Source organism: Corythoichthys intestinalis, chromosome 2 (assembly GCF_030265065.1).
Source record: "Corythoichthys intestinalis isolate RoL2023-P3 chromosome 2, ASM3026506v1, whole genome shotgun sequence".
In the NCBI taxonomy this organism is placed as follows: Eukaryota; Metazoa; Chordata; class Actinopteri; order Syngnathiformes; family Syngnathidae; genus Corythoichthys; species Corythoichthys intestinalis.
Genome location: NC_080396.1, coordinates 30936440 through 30960818, shown reverse-complemented (window position 1 = coordinate 30960818; position 24379 = coordinate 30936440). Strand labels below are relative to the sequence as shown.

General features: G+C 40.2%; 2 protein-coding genes across 3 annotated transcripts in view; one reads left to right on the top strand and one right to left on the bottom strand.

The window, feature by feature from the left end:
* Positions 1-9510, top strand: part of kmt2d (lysine (K)-specific methyltransferase 2D) — a 50409-nt gene extending 40899 nt beyond the window's left edge. For both annotated transcript variants that reach the window (XM_057830682.1, XM_057830681.1), the window contains exon 55: positions 3712-9510. In XM_057830682.1, coding sequence (XP_057686665.1) covers positions 3712-3804 — 93 coding nt within the window. In that variant the 3' untranslated portion in view covers positions 3805-9510. The remainder of the gene's footprint in view (positions 1-3711) is intronic.
* The window catches only part of acvr1ba (activin A receptor type 1Ba), a 41522-nt gene continuing 26053 nt past the window's right edge, over positions 8911-24379 (bottom strand). The window contains exons 2-9 of the mRNA XM_057830684.1: positions 22317-22553; positions 21979-22236; positions 18795-19025; positions 15847-16014; positions 15613-15769; positions 10463-10587; positions 10271-10401; positions 8911-10190 (exon numbers count right to left, since the gene is read on the bottom strand). Coding sequence (XP_057686667.1) covers positions 10065-10190; positions 10271-10401; positions 10463-10587; positions 15613-15769; positions 15847-16014; positions 18795-19025; positions 21979-22236; positions 22317-22553 — 1433 coding nt within the window. The 3' untranslated portion in view covers positions 8911-10064. The remainder of the gene's footprint in view (positions 10191-10270; positions 10402-10462; positions 10588-15612; positions 15770-15846; positions 16015-18794; positions 19026-21978; positions 22237-22316; positions 22554-24379) is intronic.

Sequence of the window (24379 nt, the reverse complement as noted above, 5' to 3'; positions counted from 1 at the left end):
TTTTCGACATCCGACGTAAAATTTGACTCGCCATTTGTTTCTACATCCGACGACATGCTCGAAATACGACGACAATGGCAGCACCGCAGACGAATGCATGGCGGATTTTCTTGTGAGACAAATCAACACAGGTTTCAGAAAAGGTTGGTACAGGTGTTGAAACAAGGAAAAAGTTGACGCTTACCTTCTAAATGAAGATGCAAATGACAGAAAAATATGAGCGTAGGGTGGGCATCCGTGAAATGGCTCAACAATACATCTCCACGGTCCTCCTCCGACCATCGTTCGCCAGTCTTTATAAGTTAAGCTGACAATTCTTATTGTGGTAACATCTCCAGAGAAATCGCCAGCTTCGCCACGTTTTCATCATTTCTTTCACAACTTATTCAACACAAAACGCCTGCTGTCTGCCGCAATTGACGATGTTCTCAAGAAAGCATTGAAAGCGAAAGTAAACTTTCACCCGCTCCCCTCCCCCTTTGTCACGTCAGCGCCGCGGTGCCTTCAGGTACAGAAAAAAACGTCCGCCTTATTAGAACCCGTTTCGTTACACTATTACAGGAATTCATTCATTCATTCATTCATTTTCCATGCCGCTTATTCCTCACGAGGGTTATTATTATTATATTATTAATCCGATTTTTATTTATTATTTATTTGTTTTGCTATATGTAATTGCCATTTGTAATAGTACCAGCAGTATTTTTTAAGGATTTAGTGCAGGTTTTTGGGCTGTGGAACGAATTAATGGAATTATAATGTATTCCTATGGGAAAATCCTGCTCGACATACGACCATTTCGACTTACAAACAAGCTCCTGGAACGGATTAACTTCGTATGTAGAGGTACCACTGTACTTGAATTAGGTCCAAATATGAAGAACAGAAGTACAGTTAGGATACTTGAAGAAATGATTTAGATATAATGCAAAAGAAAGAAAACTCCGTAAACAACAAAGTGCTAATTACATGGCAAACATTTGTAACTTCTGGGAATGTCACAATACTGGTTGGAGGTAAAAAAAACAAGTGATTACTTGCTTAAATGTGAGAAATGAATAAAGATTGCTGTCATTTTTGGATTATAACCCCCCCCCCCCTCCAGTTTTGAACAGTGTCTTATTTTATAAATTTTTACAGGCGAATGAGCTTTGATGTAAAAATCCCATTATATAACATTGATACGCCCACTTTTTATATGTATGACCAATTAGTTTTACTGTCAAATTTGGTAGGTGCCACTTATAGTCTGGAAATACTGTGATTGCAGCAAATTCTGTAGGAATTTCTGTTTACATATGGCAGAAAACACTCAGTTGATTCCGCTCTGAGACCCCCAACTGGCCAACTTTCAAAACTGTCCCAAATGCATGTGTGATACATCATTGAAAAGCTTAAAATCTCTATTTTCCGGCAGAAGAAAAATTTTGAACAGGAGGGCATTTAAAAAAAAAATTTAAAAAATTTTTAAACAGCAAAACCCTATCTGGAGGTGAGAGCACGCGAGAGCAGAATTAAAGACGCCAAGACTTTAACGAGATATTATCGCGTACTTACCTTGTTTTGATCCAAAAAGTCGAAGACACAGCTCTGAAAGGCCACAGTTGGATTTTTGGGGGATTTTATGGATGAAACATGGTAATATAACAAGGGTTGAAATGCAGAAATCGCAAACATAAAGGAGTGGTCGAGATGTTCTTTTTCATATAGTTACCCTTTTAAATGTTGTTTTTCAATTTTCCTTTGCTTGGACTGATTATTTATCATCTAACATATCGGAGAAAATGTGATAGTAACAAAAAAATACAATTAAGCGATAGTTATGAGGTAGAGATCCGTGACTTTTTTACAGACACAATTTTTTTTTTCATTGTGACGTAATTTGTTTAAAAGTTTAAAATATGCCAGTGAATATTTTTTTGAAGTTTTTTCTTTTTTAAACTAAATATCAGACATCAATCAATGATTCAAAGCTAAAAATTACAGACATTTTGAATAATAAATATAATAAATTACCTACGTTTTATGGCTGGGTTAAAACAAAAGCGGTTGCGCGACGTCTGTAAACGGAGGTTTTGAGGGTCAAGAGGACAAATTAAAAATAGTTCGGGGGCTTAATGTGCCATGAATCTGCTATGGCAGCATATAGACGTATTGTTCTTTCAAACACAAGTGTTTTTTTTTTTGGGCTTAAAATACAGTCGTTTATTTTAAAGAGTGTTGCAAGAGCAGAAACTGCTTTTTCAGTTGTGTTTTCCGCCATATACAAAAGGGAACTTGGTAAGGGAGGACTCTAAGGCTAGGTTCATACTGCAGGTCTTTATGCACAATTTCGATTTTTTTTGTCATATCCGTATTTTTGGCGTGCCCGTTCAGACTGCCTTTGTCCATTGAGCCCATTCAAGTATTACACATGCACTAATTCGCAGTGTGACACGTGTTAAGCGAACTGACCTGCATGCGCAGAGGCATCAAAACAAAAAACTTTGCACTGTCCGTGCATGATGCACACACTTAAGCCTTATGTGTGTGCGTCAGTTCGAGCCGACTCTGCCATGTAAGCAGTACTGAAATATTGCTTATTTGGGGCACAGAGAAACCGAGCATTATCAGGCTTATCCTTGAATTTTTAATGGCTGTTGTCAAGCAAACCTCCTGCGTAGTAAAAGCCAAGTTTAAGCTTGGTGCTAACGCTATTGAAAAGCTACATCACTGTCGTCATGCGTGCCACTCTCGCTCTTTGCTGACATAATTGCTGCATGAATTCCGATTTGGGAGACTTGACAGTTCAGACTGCCGCCACATTCTGGAAAAATGTGGCCCAGATGGGATTTTAACCACATATGAAAGTGACCTAGATCGAATTTGAAATGGTCCACTTTTATGCAACTTTTCCCTGTTTAAACTGTCAAGTTAATGCCTGACTCGAGTCGGAAAAACACAAAAAAATAGGATTTGTGCATTAAGATCTGCGGTATGAACCTAGTCCAAGTCAGGTCTGCAGGTCTTAAGTGGACGTTTCAAATCCGATCTTGGTCACTTTTGTATGTGGTTTAAATCTAATCTGGGCCACATGTGACAGGGCGTTACGGTAGTGATAGAGCTTTGATTAGCGTTAGTTCTTAGCTTGAACGCGGTTTTTAAGGAAGAGGCGAGCTTGACAAGAGTCATAAAAAAATAAAATGGGGAGTGGGATAAACCTGAGAATGCTCGGTTTTGTCTCTGCTTTAAATGAGCAATATTTCAAGTTTGCTTACATGGCCGAGACTCGGGGCAAACTGTCCGTCCGTATGTGCGTGCATGCTATCAATCCATATAAACTTTGAAAAGAAGACTAAACAAGGATTATTTATGTGTGTTATTTGTGTCCTCTTTTTGTAAATCAAAATATGATCACCATTGAAAGACGTTGAGCCAGCATGTGTAGTCATTTGTTTTGATGCTCCTGTGCATGCGGGTCAGTTTGCTCAGCGCTTCTCGGACTGCAAATTAGTGCGCATGCGTGATACTTGAACAGGCTCAATGGATAAAGGCAGTCTGAACCGGCACGCCCCCCCCCCAATAGACATCGAGTGTTTTCATTGAAAGTCATATTGAAAACATTTTTTCACATTGTGGGGTCAAGCCGCTGCCACTGCCGACTTATTAGATTGATCAAGCGATGTCAAAAATGGATCACATAACACAAAAGTCCATATTTGTGCTTTGCAGCTGACTTACGACTACCAGTTTGACTTTGAAGACGACCAGCACAAGATCCCATGCCACTGCGGCGCCTGGAATTGTCGAAAGTGGATGAACTGAGAAGGAAGGTGGAGCATGGCCTCTATTCTTCGCCAAAGCCTATTCTTTTGTTTTGTTTTGTTTTAAACTTGACTTCGCCAGTGCATAAGCTGCTCTCATCCAAGTGGAGGAAGGCTGGCCTCCATCTTGTAGCGTGTAGCCAAAGGTTTGACGAGCATTAATCAACACCATCATCACCTCTTTTGGTGGACACACGACAACCATGGGACGCACCCAACACCCACTCCCTTTTTTTTTTTTTTTTTTTTTTTTTTTTGTGGCGTTGGCTCGGCCGGAAGCCTTTGTTTTTAACCAATGGGAGCCACGTGTCCACTAGCACCATGCATCCCCAGAAAAAAGACAGCGAGTCATTTTAAAATACTACAAATGACTACTCGTGATTTTTCTTCAACTCGGACCTACAAGTACTTCTCTCTCACCTCCAATATAACAGGCACCCCCACCCATCAAATCATCATCAATGAAGACAATGCGGACGTTGGCTAGCAAGACAATCTTGGTTGAAAAGAACTTTTAGGAGTCCTAAAAGGCTTGTTGGACCCGGTCTACCTCATTGAGCGAAGCGGGAAGCGACCGCTTTGTATAGAAATCAGAAAAAAAAGACAAAAAAAAAACGAAACTGTTAACTGCTACTGTGGAATTTGAGGGGGGCTGTCTTGGACAAGCAGGGAATCTTAAGCAGCAGGTTTGCTCTGTTTATTCTATGCTGATGATCATTTACAATATGGAGCCAATCTGATGAGGATGAAGATGAATCCTGATTTATTTATACAGATGAACTATATGAGCGTTTTTGATAAGAATTCAAACAAAAAGGCAATCAGAAGCTCAGCGTCGCCTCGTGACGCACGACTACTAAAACGCCCTTTTTCAAACGCGCTCGCTTTCTCTCTGTCGCATTTATTGGACAAAATATTTTACTGTAGTAGGTCTTCCTTTTTTTTCCCGAGCGCAGCCTGCCGTGTTTTTACTTCCCTTGATGTACGTTTGTGTGCGCGAGTGTGTGCGTGCTTTTCTAGCATCGGTACTGTCCCTCCAGGTTGAATTGATGGCAGGGAAAGACTGATCGGATAAAAGGGCATTTGTTTCCTCGTCTACCTGAGAGTTAAAAGGAATAATACTTTAAAAAAAAAAAAAAAAAGGTCTTTAAAGGGAGCTTGAGTCAAACTTCCCACACTGCTATGTTCCTCCTTTCCCAGATAAACACCTAACACCTCACAGGATTCAAAGAAAAATGCAAACTTGTACAAATGTATATAACGCTATATGCATTCGGGGGCGTTGCGGCCCTTTGTAATCAATAATGTGTAGAGAAATCAAACAGAAGAAAAAAAAAACAACCACTGGATATCATTTTAACAGCTGTACATACGTATAAATATATGTAAAATGGCAAACTAATATCTTTATGTATATGAACCAGAGTGTTTTGTTTTTTTGCATTAACCTGTTTTTCTATTGGTGTTTTTTGCTATAAGCTCTCAGAGACAACTTTGTCGAAATGAAACGATGCGGCGAGAAGAGAAGCCGAGATTGTGACATAATGGATCACACGGCAGTGCATAGCATTTGTATTTATGTGATGTTTTATGGGTTTTTTTGTATTTATGCTTACCAAATCATGTCCCTCGTCTGCCTCCAATTTGATGAATATACTCATGAATGGAAGCGGTTCTTCTTAGTGTCATGCTTATTTTGTATCTTCCCTTTAGAAGTGAATGTGTTGTGAAATGCTTACGTGGAATCATCCCAAAATCAGACCCGATTTAACCTGGTAATGAATTGCACTCTCATAAAACTATCTATCTATATATAGTGGAGACGTTTGCTCAAGTAGTAGATATTGATCCCAAGCAGTGATTTTACTTGTTTTTGCTATGTTTCTATTTCAAGGGAAGACCAGAATGAATTCAACATTTAAAAAAGCCTCTCACTGGACATTTTTAACTTTCTGAAATCTTAAAAGTTCTCTTATCTTTTAATTTAAGTTTGCTTAAATTGAAGTTTCTTTTAAACCTCACCTACTTTTTCAAAAAAACATCTTGCATATGTACAGCAACTTTTAGGGACAAATAAATATATTGACTTTTATTGTAAGTGGCATGTTTTGTATGAATATTCTTTTGAATTGTACATATTTTTGAAGGAAGCCAGAGGTTTCTTTATATCCAGCCCCCCCCCCTCCCCCCAACTCTCATCTTATGTCTTGAGTTTTCTTGTAAACAAAAATAAAAATGCATTTTGAATATGTGCATTTTTTTAAACCAATTGTTTTGTGAAGATCTTCAATATGGTCCATTTATATGGAGAGTCAGGACAGGCAGTCAACATCTCTTTGCCATTGACAGCAATAGACGTCCAACCCATTTGGATGAGGTAGTGAGAATGGGTCGGTGGGGCATAGACTTCATAATGATATTGGCGGGGCCGATTAGTAGGGGGCTTGCATTGTTGGCGTGGCCGTCAAAGCTGACCGAGTGGAATCACAAAAAGCTTTTTTTCGTTGAAAATTCTTGTGAATAAATGCTTAAATCCCGGAATTCTTTATAGATATGGACTCAAAACCGTCTCGATCAGACATGTCCAAAGTCCGGCCCAGGGGCCAAATGCAGCCCATGGTCAAATTTCATCTGGCCCCCAGCCTCTGTCATAAAATCAATACTGTCTGGCCTACACACAGACATAATTGCTCAGCAGTACTGCTACCAGTAATGAAGTAGCTTAAACACTAAATGCTGCTCCTCATTTACCCACTAAAAGGCAGAAGCACTCTAAGCAACATTACCCTGTGTGACCCTTCCAATTTTCTAAAATGGCGACAACAAAAAGAAAGTTGACTGCAACAGCCGACACTTCAAGGATAGGTGGAAATTGGACTATTTCTTCACTAAAATACGCAACAACTGTGTCTGCCTCATTTTCAAAGAGTTCAATGTGAGGCGATATTACCAAACAAGACACGCTGACATGTACGACAAGATTACAGGGAAGATAGGCAGCGAGAAATTGAAGCTAGTTTAAATTTCACAGCAGCAGTATTTCGCAAGAGCCCGAGAGTCGAAAGAGAACGCCACAAAGGCTAGTTGCGAGATTGTTGAAATTATTAATTAAAAAAAAATAATAAAACAAATGTGACACACAGAATGGCTTGCTAAAATTTGCTTAAATAAATTGTTCTAAGTAAAGGATGTCAGCCAAGGTCGGCCCCCCATTTTTACCACACCAAATCTGGTCCCCAGTTGGGACACTCGTGGTCTAGATTATTGGATTAAAGCAAAAAAAAAAAAACTTGGTTAGCATTTATTCTACGCAAATATGTCAAAGTACGACGCTAGTCTTAGTCAATGTGGCGTCTGCCTAATGTAAACAGCTTTTCTGGTGAAAATTCTTGTGAATAAATGCTTAAATCCCTGAATTCTTTATAAATATGGACAAAAAAAGTCTCGATTCTTGGTTAAAAGTAAAAAAAAAAAAAAAAAAGTGCACTTAGCATTCATTTTACGTAAATATGTCGAAGTACGACGCTTGTCAATGTGGTGGCCGCCTTATGTAAACAGCTTTTCTGGTGAAAATTCTTGTGAATAAATGCTTAAATCCCTGAATTCTGTATACATATGGACATAAAACTGTCTCTATTCTTGGTTAAGAGTATTAAAAAAAATTTTTTTAATGTGCACTCAGCATTCATTTTATGTAAATATTTCGAAGTACGATGTTAGTCAATGTGGCGGCCGCCTTATGTAAACTGAGCTTTTCCGGTGAAAATTCTTTTGAATAAATGCTTAAATCCCCAAATGTTTTTTACAGATTTAAACGTAAAACAGTCTCGATTTTTTTGTTAAAAGAGCAAAACACCGGGCGGTTAGCATTTATTTTAGGTAAATATGTCGAAGAATGATGCTACTGTTAGATAATGTGGCAGCAGCCTTACAACAAAGAGCTTTTTACTAGAGATGTCCCGATCGATCGGGTCCGATCACGTCATTTTCAAAGTATCGGAATCGGCAAAAAAATATCGGACATGCCTTTTTTTAATATATATATATATTTTAATTAGTTTTCTAATTGTGTTTAACATTACAGACATAATATGTTACACTCATCCAGAGTCTTTAGTTTAGGCTTAAGGTAGGGTTATCAAGTTTATCCCAATAACGGCGGTAATTATTTTTTTAAAAAATGCATCACGTTAAAATATTTAATGCAATTAATGCATGCGCTGCACGACTCACTCACGCATTGTCGCGCTCAATCTGTAATGGCGCCGTTTTACCTATATAGAGAGCTAAAAGTCAGCGTAAAATGAGTAGAGTGAATTTTAGCAGCCTTTTTTTAATTGGCTAAAGCCTTACAATTCCTCTCCCTACGATTAGAAATATTGTGGGAAGCAAGGTGAAGCAAGGCGGTAATTGATCTTTTTCTTAACACCCTATGTTATTTCCCAACGCAGAGAAGATATATCAATTGGAAGCACTACGCACAGTCATGGTTCCACTTCCCATCATGCATTTGGGCATGTCTACAGTATCATTTACTGAAAGCTCAACAAATACACTAGATGGCAATATTTAGTCACATTTGTCCTTTAAGAATTACAAGTCTTTCTATCCGTGGATCCCTCTCACAGAAAGAATGTTAATAATGTAAATGCCATCTTGAGGATTTATTGTCATAACAAATACAGTACTTATGTACTGTATGTTGAATGTATATATTCGTCCGAGTTTTATTAATTTTTTTCTTAATGCACTGCCAAAATGTATATGATCGGGAAAAATTATCGGGAATGATTGGAATTGAATCGGGAGCAAAAAAAGCAATCGGATCGGGAAATATCGGGATCGGATCGGGAGCAAAAAAACATGATCGGAACAACCCTACTTTTTACGTTGGAAAAATATAATTACCTTGAATCCTCGAATAAATCACTCCTGAGACAATCCTTTGTTAGTATGCAGCTTTTTCAGCCTAAATCCGGCGTAGGATCGCTGCGAATAAGCGGATTGTGGGATGGCCCCCTACTTTAAGACGTGGCACAGTGAAGGTGGAATCTGACCCGTCAATATCATTAAGAAGTCTACGGGTGGGGGAAAAAAAGCCAGTCACTTAAGAAAAAGAATTTATTGTATAGTATCTATATACACTAAATCCTGAAAACATATGCACGACATGGATTTTTCTATTTTGAAATATACATGGTCTGGATGTCTAATGGCTGTGTATCAATGGCAACAACAACAACAAAAAAACGGTGGTTGTAGTTTTTGGACAATTTACACCTGCTGTGTTTGACTCCGCGACTGCATGCATGACAAACGTGAAACGCAAACATGAATCCGCGGATTCCTGATTAGAACTAAACAAATGCAAAACATGCAGTTTGACTTTGGCGGTTGTTCCAGGAACTACTCATGACATCATGCTTGACCTTTGCAATCAGACTGGTTCCAGAAGTCAGAGTCACTCCCAAAAATATTCCAGTGTTAGTGAAAGTTGTTTGGGTTCAAATAGGAAACCCGCAAACACGTGGGATCAGTAGTACCAACAAATAGAGGGAGGAGGTTGGAAAAATGAAAGTAATCCAGCAGATTCATTTCAAACAAAATTTTAGTTGAGGAATAAAAAAAAAAAAAAGTACCATCACTTTTCACATTGGTACTTACAGATGAGTTAATTAAAACGGAACAAAAAAAAAAAAAAGGTACCCATCATCAGTAGTGTCACAAAAGAAAACAATTCATGACAAACACACAAAATATATATATTAAAAAGAATAAAAAGGTTTGAAGCACCCATCTGCTCGGTGCACCGATGATCTCGCACGCCGTTTGTCTCACAGTGTTCGTCCACATCAAGTCAAAAGTCAGAAATAAATTAAAAGACTGTTCCCTGACAGTCCGCTGATCACCTACAGGTTGCGCGAAGGAAACTACACTCGCATTTTTCATTTTCTTGAGTGACACGGCAAGAGGATGCGTTTGTAGACAACAAACCTGGCCTCCACTTTCTTCCAATATTCACGCCGTGAGACAATTTTGGAGTGATTTCTTTCTTTAAAAACAAACAAAAACTGTACAATGGTAGTTCCTGCCATGTGGAAGATGAAAACAAAAAGTTTGAGTGAGATGATATTAACAGTGGCAGTGCTGTGGCGCATGGCGACTGGATTCGGGAGGGACAACAGAGGGGCTTGGTGGGTCTCAGTAGTTTTGGCTAAAAAGGTGAGGTAGGCCTTGGCTTGAAAACTGGCAGGGCTGGGTTCACATCTTGATGTCCTCCTCTACGCTGAGCTGCGACAGAGTCTTCTTGATGCGCAGCGCTGTCAGCCGCGCCGCGCCGTTGGCGTACCAGCACTCTCGCATGATCTTACCCATCACGCGCAGTGACTGCAAACAACAAAACAAGAAAATGTGGGAAATCCAGCCTTATTGGACAGTGGGTGTGTGGAAAAGGCCCGAATATTTACCTCGTAGCTCTGCCACCAGTTGGGCACGTTGGGTCGCAGCTTCTGGTCACACACCACCTTCCTCATCTCCTCTATGGAGGGGTCAGAGGGCACCAGGTCATAGTAGGGCAGCTGGTATTCCTCATGGATACCTGTGAGGGAAGGGGAAGCGTTCAGCTTTTGTCTGGCGTGTCCGCGGTACCGGTGTCTCACCTCCTGCATTGCAGCGGCGCGCGATCTCCCAATACACCAGCCCCAGAGCGTAGATGTCGGCACACTTGAAGGAATCGAAGTGCTTCATGTTGATAGTTTCGTCCAACACTTCTGGAGCCATGTACCTGAGAGGGCGCGCATTTGGATGTTAACTCGTTTAACACTACGCCCTAAACCGCACCGGAGAAATGAAGCGTACAGTACGTCTTCAATTTTGGCTTCAAATGTCTGGAAAAATAAGCTTGAACATCTCTGGTTTACTGCTACATATCAATATTGTAATAGGTAATACCAGTGCCATATATTAAGAGGGTTAGGACACTCCCATAGGGATCCATTATACAATTTTACTTCCGGGGTTTTCGGGTAGTGGAGCCATGGGTAGTTCCAAACATGGCTTTGATGAGGGCGGACCGCATTCATACGAATGGCTGGCTTTAAAGTGCACGTGACATGAAAAAGCATGTTTATTTCATAATTCACGCGGAGTTTTATGCTCCTGAATGATATGAACTGCTTGGATGTGTGTGGAAGCGATCACTATATTTATTTAGTTTTTTTTAATCCCGCACCATGAAAATGAGTGACTTCCGGCTTCGATCTTGCATTGAGGAGGAGGGCGCTGCGACGTGTACGGGTGAAGGCGTCCTCTTCGCTATACAGCCGTACTGTTATGTATGAGGACTAAGGATTCAGCTGATTTTGCGGATTAATACGTTTATTTTTCGCATCACGCCAGCCAAATGGCTGCAGAAAAATCTTGCTGTATGAGGGAGAGGCGTGTGCGCCTTTTTGGAGTTTCAAAAGGTTCCCATTCACCGTGGATATTGGCCAAAACAAGCCCTACTACTGTGGGACCATTGGACTTAAGAGGAAGTGAGTAAACATTGTGTTTTGTATTATGTCAAATACTGGGATCATTTTAATATGTAGGTGGCTTGCATTTTGAGGCTGACATGCATTTGGGGCGGCTATTTTTCGGCACAACACCGGCGGCTTGTCGCACATCCATCCGCCGGGAGAGCACTATATTCGGCTTATTGTGCTCATGTGCCCGGTGTTCTGTCAAATTTTCCAACCGATCAGAAATTGCAACTTTGAGTTAAAAATAGCTGCGAATACAGCAATTACAAAGTAAACACTACAAACTTTCTTTAAATTAAGGACTACTTACGTTTGATCATTGATAGGCATGTAAAAAGCTCTCCTCATGCACATTAGCTGCACAACAACTGCAGCCGCCCTCCTCCGGGGAACGAGCTGTAAATTGCTCTCCGGCGAAGACAATCTACAACCCAGTCGTCATGTCAAAACATCCGAGCTAGTTATGTGTGATTTTCCGCTTTGAAGACTTTGAAACATCACTCGGTTCGGGTTAGCATGTCGGCTAGCTCTCACGCATCTTACTTTGGTTACATTCTCCGAAGGCGGGGAAGGGAAATGACATAAGTCCGATTTAGGTGTCATAAAATATCGTTCGGGAGGTGCGACAGTAAAGGTGAAGTCGACAGTTTTGACCATTATGGAGTAATTTTACCATTTCGTCCTGAATAAATGCATTTTTATTATTTCATATTCCAAGACTGTTATTTGTCATGACCATGCCATTTATTTAGCAATTGGGGAAAATACTTGGATAAAAAGAATATCCTGTAAAAATATTGAAGTAAAGAGACTGAAATAATGACATTTTGCAGCTCTCTTCGTCGCGTTTTCCACGTTGTGAATAGTTCCCCCTTGACAGGCTGACTGGTCCTTCTCAAGCCATTTATTTAGCTATTGGGGAAAAATACTTGGATAAAAAGAATATCCTGTAAAAATATTGGAGTAGAGCAACTGAAACAATGAAATTTTGCAGGTCTCTTCGTCGCGTTTTCCTCATTCTGAATAATTCCCCCTTAACGGGCTGAATAGTAAAACCGATGAGCCCAGTCTCCCGCTGACGTCATCCACCTGTTGGGGACGCTAGAGCCCTATAATGGTAGGCGTGGCTAACCGGCAGATTAAAAGACTAATTTCTCGTCATCTGCGCTTTGCTAAATTGTTGTATGTAGTCGAATCGTCTCAAAATATGATTGTAATTCACATAATAATGCTATTTAAGACTTTTTTTCTCCTGTCGTATGCTCTTTAAAGTATATTCGGAGGCAAGTTGATGAAAAAAACGATCCCTTTTGAATTTTCAACAGTCTGTATTCTATCAGAGGCGCATTATGATGCATATGTTGAGCTTTATTTGTATGTGTGTGCCGTAATTATACATATACAGTGGGGCAAATAAGTATTTAGTCAACCACTAATTGTGCAAGTTCTCCCACTTGAAAATATTAGAGAGGCCTGTAATTGTCAACATGTGTAAACCTCAACCATGACAGACAGAATGTGGAAAAAAAAAAACAGAAAATCACATTGTTTGATTTTTAAAGAATTTATTTGCAAATCATGGTGGAAAATAAGTATTTGGCCAATACCAAAAGTTCATCTCAGTACTTTGTTATGTACCCTTTGTTGGCAAAAACGGAGGCCAAACGTTTTCTGTAACTCTTCACAAGCTTTTCAAACACTGTTGCTGGTATTTTGACCCATTCCTCCATGTAGATCTCCTCTAGAGCAGTGATGCTTTGGGGCTGTCGTTGGGCAACACGGACTTTTAACTCCCTCCACAGATTTTCTATGGGGTTGAGATCTGGAGACTGGCCAGGCCACTCCAGGACCTTGAAATGCTTCTTACGAAGCCACTCCTTTAATGCCCTGGCTGTTTGTTTGGGATCATTGTCATGCTGAAAGACCCAGCCACGTCTCATCTTCAATGCTCTTGCTGATGGAAGGAGATTTTCACTCAAAATCTCTCGATACATGGCCCCATTCATTCTTTCCTTTACACAGATCAGTCGTCCTGGTCCCTTTGCAGAAAAACAGCCCCAAAGCATGATGTTTCCACCCCCATGCTTCACAGTGGGTATGGTGTTTTTTGGATGCAATTCAGTATTCTTTCTCCTCCAAACACGAGAACCTGTGTTTCTAACAAAAAGTTCTATTTTGGTTTCATCGGACCATAACACATTCTCCCAGTCCTCTTCTGGATCATCCAAATGCTCTCTAGAAAACCGCAGACGGGCCTGGACGTGTACTTTCTTCAGCAGGGGGACACGTCTGGCAGTGCAGGATTTGAGTCCCTGGTGGCGCATTGTGTTACTGATAGTAGCCTTTGTTACTGTGGTCCCAGCTCTCTGTAGGTCATTCACTAGGTCCCCCCCGTGTTGTTCTGGGATTTCTGCTCACCGTGCTTGTTATCATTTTGACGCCACGGGGTGAGATCTTGCATGGAGCCCCAGATCAAGGGAGATTATCTGTGGTCTTCTATGTCTTCCATTTTCTAATAATTGCTCCCACAGTTGATTTCTTTACACCAAGCGTTTTACCTATTGCAGATTCAGTCTTCCCAGCCTGGTGCAGGTCTACAATTTTGTCTCTGGTGTTGTTCGACAGCTCTTTGGTCTTGGCCATAGTGGAGTTTGGTGTGTGACTGACTGAGTTTGTGGACAGGTGTCTTTTATACCGATAATGAGTTAAAACAGGTGCCATTAATACAGGTAACGAGTGGAGCCTCGTTAGACCTCGTTAGAAGAATTTAGACCTCTGACAGCCAGAAATCTTGCTTGTTTGTAGGTGACCAAATACTTATTTTGCACTCTAATTTGGGAATAAATTCTTTAAAAAATCAAAAAATGTGATTTTTCCCCCCACATTCTGTCTCTCGTGGTTGAGGTTTACCCATGCTGACAATTACAGGCCTCTCTAATCTTTTCAAGTAGGAGAACTTGCACAATTGGTGGTTGACTAAATACTTATTTGCCCCCTGTACATCTCTATAATATACAGTGGTACCTCTAAATACGAAGTTAATTCGTACCAGGACCTTGTTTGTAAGTCGAAATGGTCGTAAGTCGAGCAGGATTTTCCCATTAGAATACATTGTATTCCATTAATTTCTTCCACAGCCCAAAAACCTACACTATATCCTTAATAAATACTGCTGGTACTATTGCAAATAGCAATTACACAGATCAAAACAAATAAATTATAAATAAAAATCGGAATAATAATACCCGTAATAATGTAATGAATCGGGTTCTAAATGTGGCGGATATGTTTCGCGTGGCGTGGCTGACGACAGAGTGAATTATAGTTTTTACTTTCACTTGTCATGTTTTGTTGTTGGGCGTCAGCTGCGGCGGACAGCAGGCGTGTTGTCAGAGTTCTGAAATGATTAAAAACCTAACGAAGCTGGCGATTTCTTTGGCGATGTTACAATAATTGTCACGTGAACTTTAAAAGAATGGCGAACGGAGGTCGTAGGCTCGTAGGAGGACCGTCGAGATCGTAGACATTCCACAGCCGTATTTTCGAGCCAGTTCACGGACGCGCACACCACGCTCATAATTTTCTATCATTTCCATCTTCATTTCAATCGTGAGTGTCACCTTTTCCATGTTTTCACCACCTGGACTAACATTCTTGGAACATATGTTGATTTCTCTCACAAGTAAATCAGCCGTGCGTCCGTCTTGCGGGAAAACAAACTGCGGCACTGTCATAAATCCTCGTATTTTGAGCATGTTATTGGATGTAGAAATAAATGTCAAGTCAAATTTTACCTCAGATGTCAAAAAGATCGTGTGTCGAAGCGATCGTATGTCGAAGTACCACTGCACTACCAAATTTCATTGTGATCCATCCACGAATAAGGGAGGAGTAGCAATTGTAATTTGGCAATTTATTAATCAGCTCAGAGACCAAAAAGAAAAATTCTAAATCCGGTTCCCAGGATCAATGCATATTCATGCCTAGATTTCAGATTTTATTGTGATCCATCCCTGAATAACAGAGGAGTAGCAATTTATAGTGCGTGTCCTCCCAAAGAACATAGTATGCGAGGACTTGAGACTTCCCTTCGGACAGTCAAAAAGACAGTCAAAAAATGTTCTTTTAACATTGTATTTTCTTTTTACTTATTAGGTATTAGGTCTTACCTAAAAACTGTGTGAATTCTTTAAAATTTGAAGTGTGGGTGGGACATAAATGTCCTTCAATTCTTTAATGTCTAAACCTTGCATGTTCAAGGCGGGAAGGAATGCGGCGTGTCTCACCGTTTGGTGCCCACCCGTTGGTTCGGAGCAATATCGATCGTGTCCGTGATGGATTCGTGGCGGACGGCCAGGCCGAGGTCAGCGATAGCGCACATGCCGTTTCTCTTCACCAGGATGTTCTTGGATTTGAGGTCACGATGAGCGATGCCGGGCTTGCCTGCGGACAGTCACAAATGCCGTTGTTACTTTCGCTCGGCCCGACGGTCTCAGTGACGCCTCTGGAACTCGTCTCACCCTGAGTACCGAGGATCTCCATGTGCAGATGTGCCAAACCGCTAGCGGCCGACAGCGCCAGCTTGATCATGCCCTCGATGGTGACCGAGTAGCGGTTTAAGTAGTCAAAAAGGGATCCGTGCTCGTGGTAGTCTGACACCAACCACAGCTGAGTCCACGTGCCGTTGTCTGAAGGGGAACGCAAAAATGTATTCCAATAACCAATGCCTGAAATCAATGTACCACTATGAAGTTGAAAATGATAAAGAAATATGGCAAGTTTTTCATAAATATTTAGGTTTGGATTAAGAATAGCCAGGACACCCTTGGTTTTAACCTTGGTAAAAAAAAATAGGGGTGCACGATATCCATTTTTTGACACCGATACCGATATCAATAACTTCCTGCTCCTCAAGGCCGATACCGATACAATAACCGATAATATATACATAATTTTCCGATGTATATTTACCTGACTTTCTGAAAACCTGTAGGTCAAAAATACTCGTGGTTGATTCAGCATAGATTTGCCTTTGACCAAACCACAATTTTTATGATGACATGAACATTATTATAATGAACAAAACAAAGGCAAGAAGTTTTGACTTCAAAAAAGTGCCCATATTAATTTTTTCAAATATAATTTGAGTCCATCACAATCAATCAGTCAATATCGTTGACGATGTGTTGCCCTGAACAATGAGCACTGATCTAAAACAAACATAGACCCAACATGTATTGTGCTTTGTCAGCAGATAAAACATTTGGTGCCACAGGAGAGGAGACTTTTGTCGTCTTGGCCAATGAAACAACTCTCTTTAACCTGGCAATTTTAGAACAGTAAGCCTATCAATAACCAAAAGGCCTCTCAAGAATTTGTAAACATAACACTGTAAAATGCAAACATTTGCTAATTGCCATAGTAAGGTTTATAACTCACTGAAGGAAAAATACAGCCTCTAGAACACTAACAAAATTTTGCATACTGGCAAAACAGGAGTGGAAACAAACGCTCACATCCCAATCCGACACCACGCTGAAAATATTATTAATAGGCCCGATAATATATAATGTTATAGGAGTTATTGGGATGACGTCATAATTCCTATTATCGGACCGATAATTATCGGACCAATAATTATTGTGCACCTCTAGTAAAAAATTTGGCAAACCCCATTTTTTCATTGTGCTACCTTAAATTTTTTGGGTGTGCATGTGATATGCCTTTTGTGCATATCTTTTTGTTATACAGTGGTATGAATAAGTATCTGAACCTTTTTTGAATTTCTCACATTTCCGCATAAAATCATCAAATTTGATCTGATCTTTGTCAAAAATCACACAGATGAAAAAACTGTCTGCTTTAATTAAACCCCCCAAGCATTTATAGGGTTTCATATTTTAATGAGGAAGGACAGAAGGGGGAAAATAAGTAAGAGAACCATCACATTTTCACATTGCTTCCTATAGCTGCAGATCAGTCTGGCACATCGATCAGGACTAATCTTGGCCCATTCTTCTCGACAAAACTGCTGTAGTTCAGTCAGATTTCTGGGATGAATCGCTGTCTTTAGGTCATGCCACAGCCTCTCAATGGGGTTCAAGTCTGGACTTTGACTTGGCCACTCCAAAACGTGTATTTTGTTCTTCTGAGACCATTCTTAAGTTGATTTTGTTTTGGATTATTGTCTTGTTGCAGCTTCCATCCTCATTTTAGCCTAAACTGTCTGACAGATAGCCTCAAGTTTTCCTGCAAAACATCCTGATAACGTTTTGAATTAATTCTTCCTTTAATGATTGCAAGTTGTCCAGGCTTCGAGGCAGGAAAACAGCCGCAAATCATGACGCCAACTCCACCATGCTTCACAGTGGGGATATGAGGTGTTGATGCTGGTGAGCTGTTCCGTTTTTCCCTCCACACATGATGTTGTGTGTTACTCCCAAACAATTCAACTTTGGTTTCATCAGTCCACAAAGTATCTTGCCAAAACTTCTATGGAGTGCCCAAGTGCCCTTTTTGCGAACATTAAAAGAGCAACTATGTTTTTTATGACAGCAGTGGCTTCCTCCGTGGAGTCCTCCCATGAACACCATTCTTGGTCATAGTTTTACATATAGTTGATGTGTGCAAACAGATATTGGACTGTGCCAGTGATTTCTGAAAGTTTTTAGCAGACACTCTAGTGTTATTTTTTGTACCTCTCTGAGTTTTCTGCACTGAACTCTTGGCGTCATCTTTGGTGGACAGCCACTCCTTGGGAGAGAAGCAACAGTGCCAAACTCTCTCCATTTGTAGACAACTTCTCTGACTGTCGATTGATGAACATCTAAACTTTTAGAGATGGTTTTGTATCCTTTCCCAGCTTTATACAAATCAACAATCCTTGATCGCGGGTCTTCAGACAGCTCTTTTGACAGAGTCATGATGCACATCAGACAATGCTCCTCATCAGGACAAGTCTTACCAGGTGTGTAATCTAGTGGGCAGGGAAGCTTTCAACCACTCATCAGATATTGGGCACACACCCGACTTAAATTTTTGGGTAAAAATTGGTTTCAGTTGCTCTTTCAGTCTCCCTAGGAAGAGGGTTCACTTACTTATTTTTCCCCCTTCGGTCATTGTTTGCGTGCTATCCTCATTAAACTATGAAAACCTATAAATGTTTAAGTTAAAGCAGACACTTTTTACATTTGTGTGATTTTGACAAATATCAGATCACATTTGATGGTGATTTTATGCAGAAATGTGAGAAATTCCAAAAGGTTCAGATACTTTTTCATACCATTGTATTCTGCATATCGTGAATTGACTATAAGAAGAATCAGTCTGGATTTGACCTTTATTGCTTGCGTTATAGATTGCTGGTGTTCGGTGAATACCATTGCTGGCCTCCATTCAAATTTATATGGCATTAGCCACCTAACCAGCATGTTCAATCGCTAGTAAGACAAAAAAAAAAAAAAATCACCTTTATTGTCTGCTGCGATGAATCCCAGTATGTTCTCATGGCGAAGCATTATCGTCTGATAGATCTCTGCTTCTCTAAACCAGGAGCGTTCCTCCCTTGATGAGAAGATCTTCACCGCCACGTCGCCCCCGCGCCACTTCCCTCGCCAGACCTCGCCGAAGCGGCCCTTTCCTATAATTTCCTGCAGCACGATGGTCCTGGCCACAGTCCGCTGCACAAACAGGGGCAGGCCTGTGGGAGGCAGTAGGAGATCAATTCAAACGGCCTTGCATTGTTTTGTGAAAATGTTGAGTACATCAGCTACTGAAAATGAATGCATGTTAAGAAGTAACATGACCTCATCGGGCACAGAAGTGCGTGTTCCCATCGTAGGCATGTTTGCACGCATACCGACCTGATTACTCTGCAACCGCATCCATTCCTCGCACCGCAGATAAAATAATTGCTCCAATTCAAAGTTTCCAGACTTGTAAAATACCTTTGATTACCACAAATCATTCCAAGAGCCTTCAAATTTGTGATAAGACTTCAGGTCAGCGTGACTTACAGGTCAAATCAGCAGAAGATACATCTGATAAACATTGTTAGAAATAAATACTTAACTAGAAGAGCACTCGCAGAGCAGACCTCCGCCTAAGCTAAGCTATTAAGCAGCCAAATTTAAAGCACGGTCATGTTTGGTAGAATAGGATCATGATATACCAAACTTTTAGACACAATTCACTCTCTCTTCTCATAATTTTCACTTACCCTGCAAATTTGAGTTAAATTGGCTAAACCGTTTTCAGATCACATCACAAAACTCATTACCGCAAAATGTAATCACGTCTTCCACTTCATATTACAAATATATCGTGCGGGTTTGATAATAATGCATTTATTCGCTCGAGTTTATCTTCAACACGAAAATCCAAACAAACAGCCAAATGGAACCAAATGCATAACCTCCGGCTTCCGTAGTAAATACTGTATTCTATTACCCAGTGTTGGGAAAGTTCATTTTCTACATGAACTACTTCATATTGCAGTTCACAAATTTTAAAATGAACTGTTTAATTCATGGTTCATCATTCAAAAATTTAAACAAAAGTTCATGGTTAAAAAAGAAGTTTTGTAGTTTTTTTTTTACTTTAGTAGTTCTTTCTTCTCCCCTATAATTGCTGAAAGCTGTTATTGACATTGTCGATATTACAACCACAGACAGCAATTATTTTATCCACTCAAACACTGAAACTGTGTCAGGTTGATCTTCATATTCAATTTAAAATCTCCATCGGTAAGGACCTGTTCGTAAAACTGCCAAAACGTAAATGCTGGTACTGGGCCAGTGTTCTGTCAGATTTTGTGACCGATCAGAAATTGCAACTTTGCGGTTCTGCACATGCGCGTAGAGGAGTTCCAAAAAATCGATTATTACATGCATCGCGATTCGACACGTGACGATTCGATTACGATTCGTAAAGGTTCAAAAACGATGTTTTTCCCTCATAACTTTATGGCAGCCGCTCGTAGCAGAACGAAATTCAAGACACGTCTGCCGCCGGGCACCGTTGACAGGCGCGCACACGTTATGATGGATGCTGCTGGTTACTGAGAGAGAGACTTACTCCTTTAAAAGACTGGAAAATAAATTTCTGTATGAGAGAGGCAGGGACAGAAGCGCAACCGGTGGTCGCGCTTTTGTGCGCAAGTTATTTTTTTTAGAGCAAGAGGGGAAGAGAGATAGTTCGTTGCTCCTTGTCATTTAGATGTCCAACAGTAGTTTTAAGGCATTTCAATTGAAAAGTCCTGAGTGTGTTGCTAAGACCCGTGTGCATCTAAAAGAGGTGAGTACACAAACCCTCTTGTACTGTTTAGCCTTTATCGTTGTTGGTTTTAGAGATGTTAGTAGTTAGCGCTAAGCTAATTAGCTAATTTGCTAACATGCATTTCATATGCAGAACGTGTAAAACCACGATCAAGTAAAGCAGTAACACAACAAACATGCGAAATAGTACCGAATTCTGTGAAAACAAAGTATATTGGTTAAAAGAAGTCTTATTTCTTAAGAAGCTTTGTTTCCAGAAAATGTGGAATTCACTCCACCTGTGTAAATGTTATTGTATTGTTGAGAGAAATAAGTACTCCCTTTAAAATGGTTAATGTTTTAGCACTTTCTTGTAAAAAAAATAAATTAAAAAACAGCTTAAGGGCAGCTTTTTGTTGTATGGGCATGTTTCCATCATTCCTGTTGAATCATTAGGATATTTTAAATAAATAATGGACATACATTTGTTTGGATACTGTATTTAGTAGTAATGTACAATGCATCGATAATCGTGATAATCGCGACCATCGTTTAATAATCGTATCGTAGCGCCCTAAATCGTAATCGAATCGAATCGTGGGGTGCCTAAGATGGCACACCCCTAGCGCGTAACGTTACAAACGACCATGAATGTAGCGATTCCAAAGCAAACGACAAAAACTTTCTATAAATACAGGAATTATGTACTTTCATTTGGTCATTGAAGCACACGAAGGAAAGTTCTCTCTCACCGCGTCTTCCCCATGCCGTTAAGCATTTATTTGTGCCGCATTCATGTTGCCAAAGTATTTTTATGATGCAACTTGTTGAAACATTATCCATAGATGGTAAATAAAGTCCAACTGAATGTAAAAGAATGGTTATTTGCCGCCATAAAAGCTTCTGAAGCAAAAGCTGCCATATTTGCAAAAACAACACAGCCGTGACAGCCTCAGGTAGCTTGAGGAGCAAGTTTCCCATTATTAAGGTTATATTTTTTTAGTGTTTTCAGCCTATGGCTTAATCTGCAGTTTTGTTGGAAAGGCTCTAATTCTGAACTCATGAATGGGGCATATGGACTACATGTCCCATGATCACCCTGGGTTCACACAGCCAATGGGATGAGAATTGGGGAATGGGGGAAATCACTGTTCTGTTATATGATACAGTATCTAGTGTATCTTATATACCGCAGTTGCGTATGTTCTTTGTTGCACAACACCAGTACTTGACAATGAACAAGGTTATGAACGCCGCTCACAACCGCTAGAATGAGCGTGTTCACAGTAATGTTCATGAGACAAAAATATGATGCGTTCAGTTCACGTGTGCCCAAAGTATGAATGTGTTCATGAGCGATCAATCATTGAACGCATTCATGCACAGCACTGCTATTACCAGAGCCTGATCCAGAGGTAGACATGTCGTAAATGAGGTCCTGCAAGGTCTTGTCCTTGGCCAAGTATAAATGGTCACAGGACGGGTCCTCCACCTCGAGCCTCTGCCTGTGACTGTAGGCCCTCTGATGATACTGGAACAGGAAAACGCCCACCATGAGTAGCACGCAGAGCAGAAAGACAGGACCCGCGATGACCGCCACCAGTTCCACTGGACCCCAGGAACTAGTTGAGCCTGAAAGGTCTTCCTTCGTGGGCACTGCAAACAAATAAATGAATACTTTCGTGTCAGTTTTACGCCGGAAACAGGATGCCGATGCTAATCTAGCAGAGCCTTACCGGGAACTATCAGGTCAATACTGTTGCAGTAGTCTACGTAGCAGCAGTGAGTGTTGAGTAGGCCCTCAGCGCTCAGACAGAAAAAGGGTTTCCCGGGCGGAACCAGGTCATCCCTGTTGATGCAGATGCGCACATGTTGCTCCTCTCCCTTGTTGTTGTACGTAGAGGCCATGCAGGCGCCATCCGTCTCACATTCATAGCCCGTCTTTTCGCACGTCGTGCAGTTACAGCGGAGAGCTGATGGGGGGAAGGGCAGAAAGGACATGAACAATCATTTTTCATTGACACTGAGGTGAGAGACATTCAATCCATTTGAACTGGGAGGCATGGCATATTTCAGTACTTAATAGCGATGCACAGATAGTACATCTCAAGGAGTACAAATTAGGGTTGTTCCAATCATGTTTTTTTTGCTCCCAATCCGATCCCGATCGTTTTAGTTTGAGTATCTACCGAGCCCGATATTTCCCGATCCGATTGCTTTTTTTTTTTTTTTTTTTGCTCCCGATTCAATTCCAATCATTCCCCATAATTTTTCCCAATCATATACATTTTGACAATGCATTAAGAAAAAAAAAAGAATAAAACTCGGACAAATATATACATTCAACATACAGTACATAAGTACTGTATTTGTTTATTATGACAATAAATCCTCAAGATGGCATTTACATTATTAACATTCTTTCTGTGAGAGGGATCCACGGATAGAAAGACTTGTGACTTTGTATATTGTGACTAAATATTGCCATCTAGTGTATTTGTTGAGCTTTCAGTAAATGATACTGAAGGCCATGCCCAAATGCATGATGGGAAGTGGAACCATTACTGTGCGTAGTGCTACCAATTGATATATCTTCTCTGCGTTGGGAAATAACATAAGGTGTTAAGAAAAAGATCAATTGCTACCTTGCTTCCCCACATTGCTTCCCATATTTCTAATCGTAGGGAGAGGGATTGTAAGGCTTTATCCAATTAAAAAAAGGCTCCAAAGGCTGCCAAAATTCACTTTACTCATTTTACGCTGCCTTTTATCTCTCTATATAGGTAAAACGGCACCATTACAGATTGAGCACGACATTGCGTGAGTGGGTCGTGCAGCGCATGCATTAATTGCGTTAAATATTTGAACGCGATACATTTTTGAAAAAATTAATTACCGCCGTTATTGGGATAAATTTGATAACCCTACCTTAAGCCTAAACTAAAGACTCTGGATAAGTGTAACATATTATGTCTAACGTTAAATACAATTAGAAACAATTTAACTAAAAAAAAAAAACTTTTAAAAGGCATGGCCGATATTTTTTTGCCGATTCCGATACTCTGAAAATGACGTGATCGGACCAGATTACATCAGCACTGACACCGAGTACTTGATGAAGCCATGTCTCACTAATATAACGAAAATGTTTTTTCTTTAATAGGTAGTGTGATAGAACACTGACTTTTCCTGAACACTTCACACAAAGCACTTTTTAACCCTTTTTAGGGCATTCTTATCTCATTAGCTGCTATTGAGGGCACTAGACGTCCATTCCATTTTGACTGGGAGTGCAGGCAGCGATTATTCTAGCGCAGTCACTGGCACTGAAAGATGAGCAATCACAGACAGCCCTCCCAGTTTAAATTAATTGGATGTCTATCGTCGTCAATGGCTGGCAATGAGTTAAATAAATAAATACTATGAAGAGGGGGGGAAAAAATCAACTTCAGTGTTCTTGGGGGCCAAAACCATAGTGTATTTCTGTTTTTATTAACATTCTATTTATTTCTATTCTAATAATGATTTATAACAATAATACACTTTAATTTTCAGACTGTAAGGCACACCTAAAATCCTTTATTTCTCCCTAAATTTAAGTGTGCCTTATAATCCAGTTCGCGTTTTAACCTAGACTAACCTCGAACCTATTTTGTTGGCGAATTATACTGCTTAAGTAAAGTGCTCGAGACACTAATTCACCATTTATAAACCAATATGTTGAAACAGAACAAATGATAAATGCAGTACATTGATGCATTAATACACCTTATAATCAGTTGCGCCTTATGTGTGAATA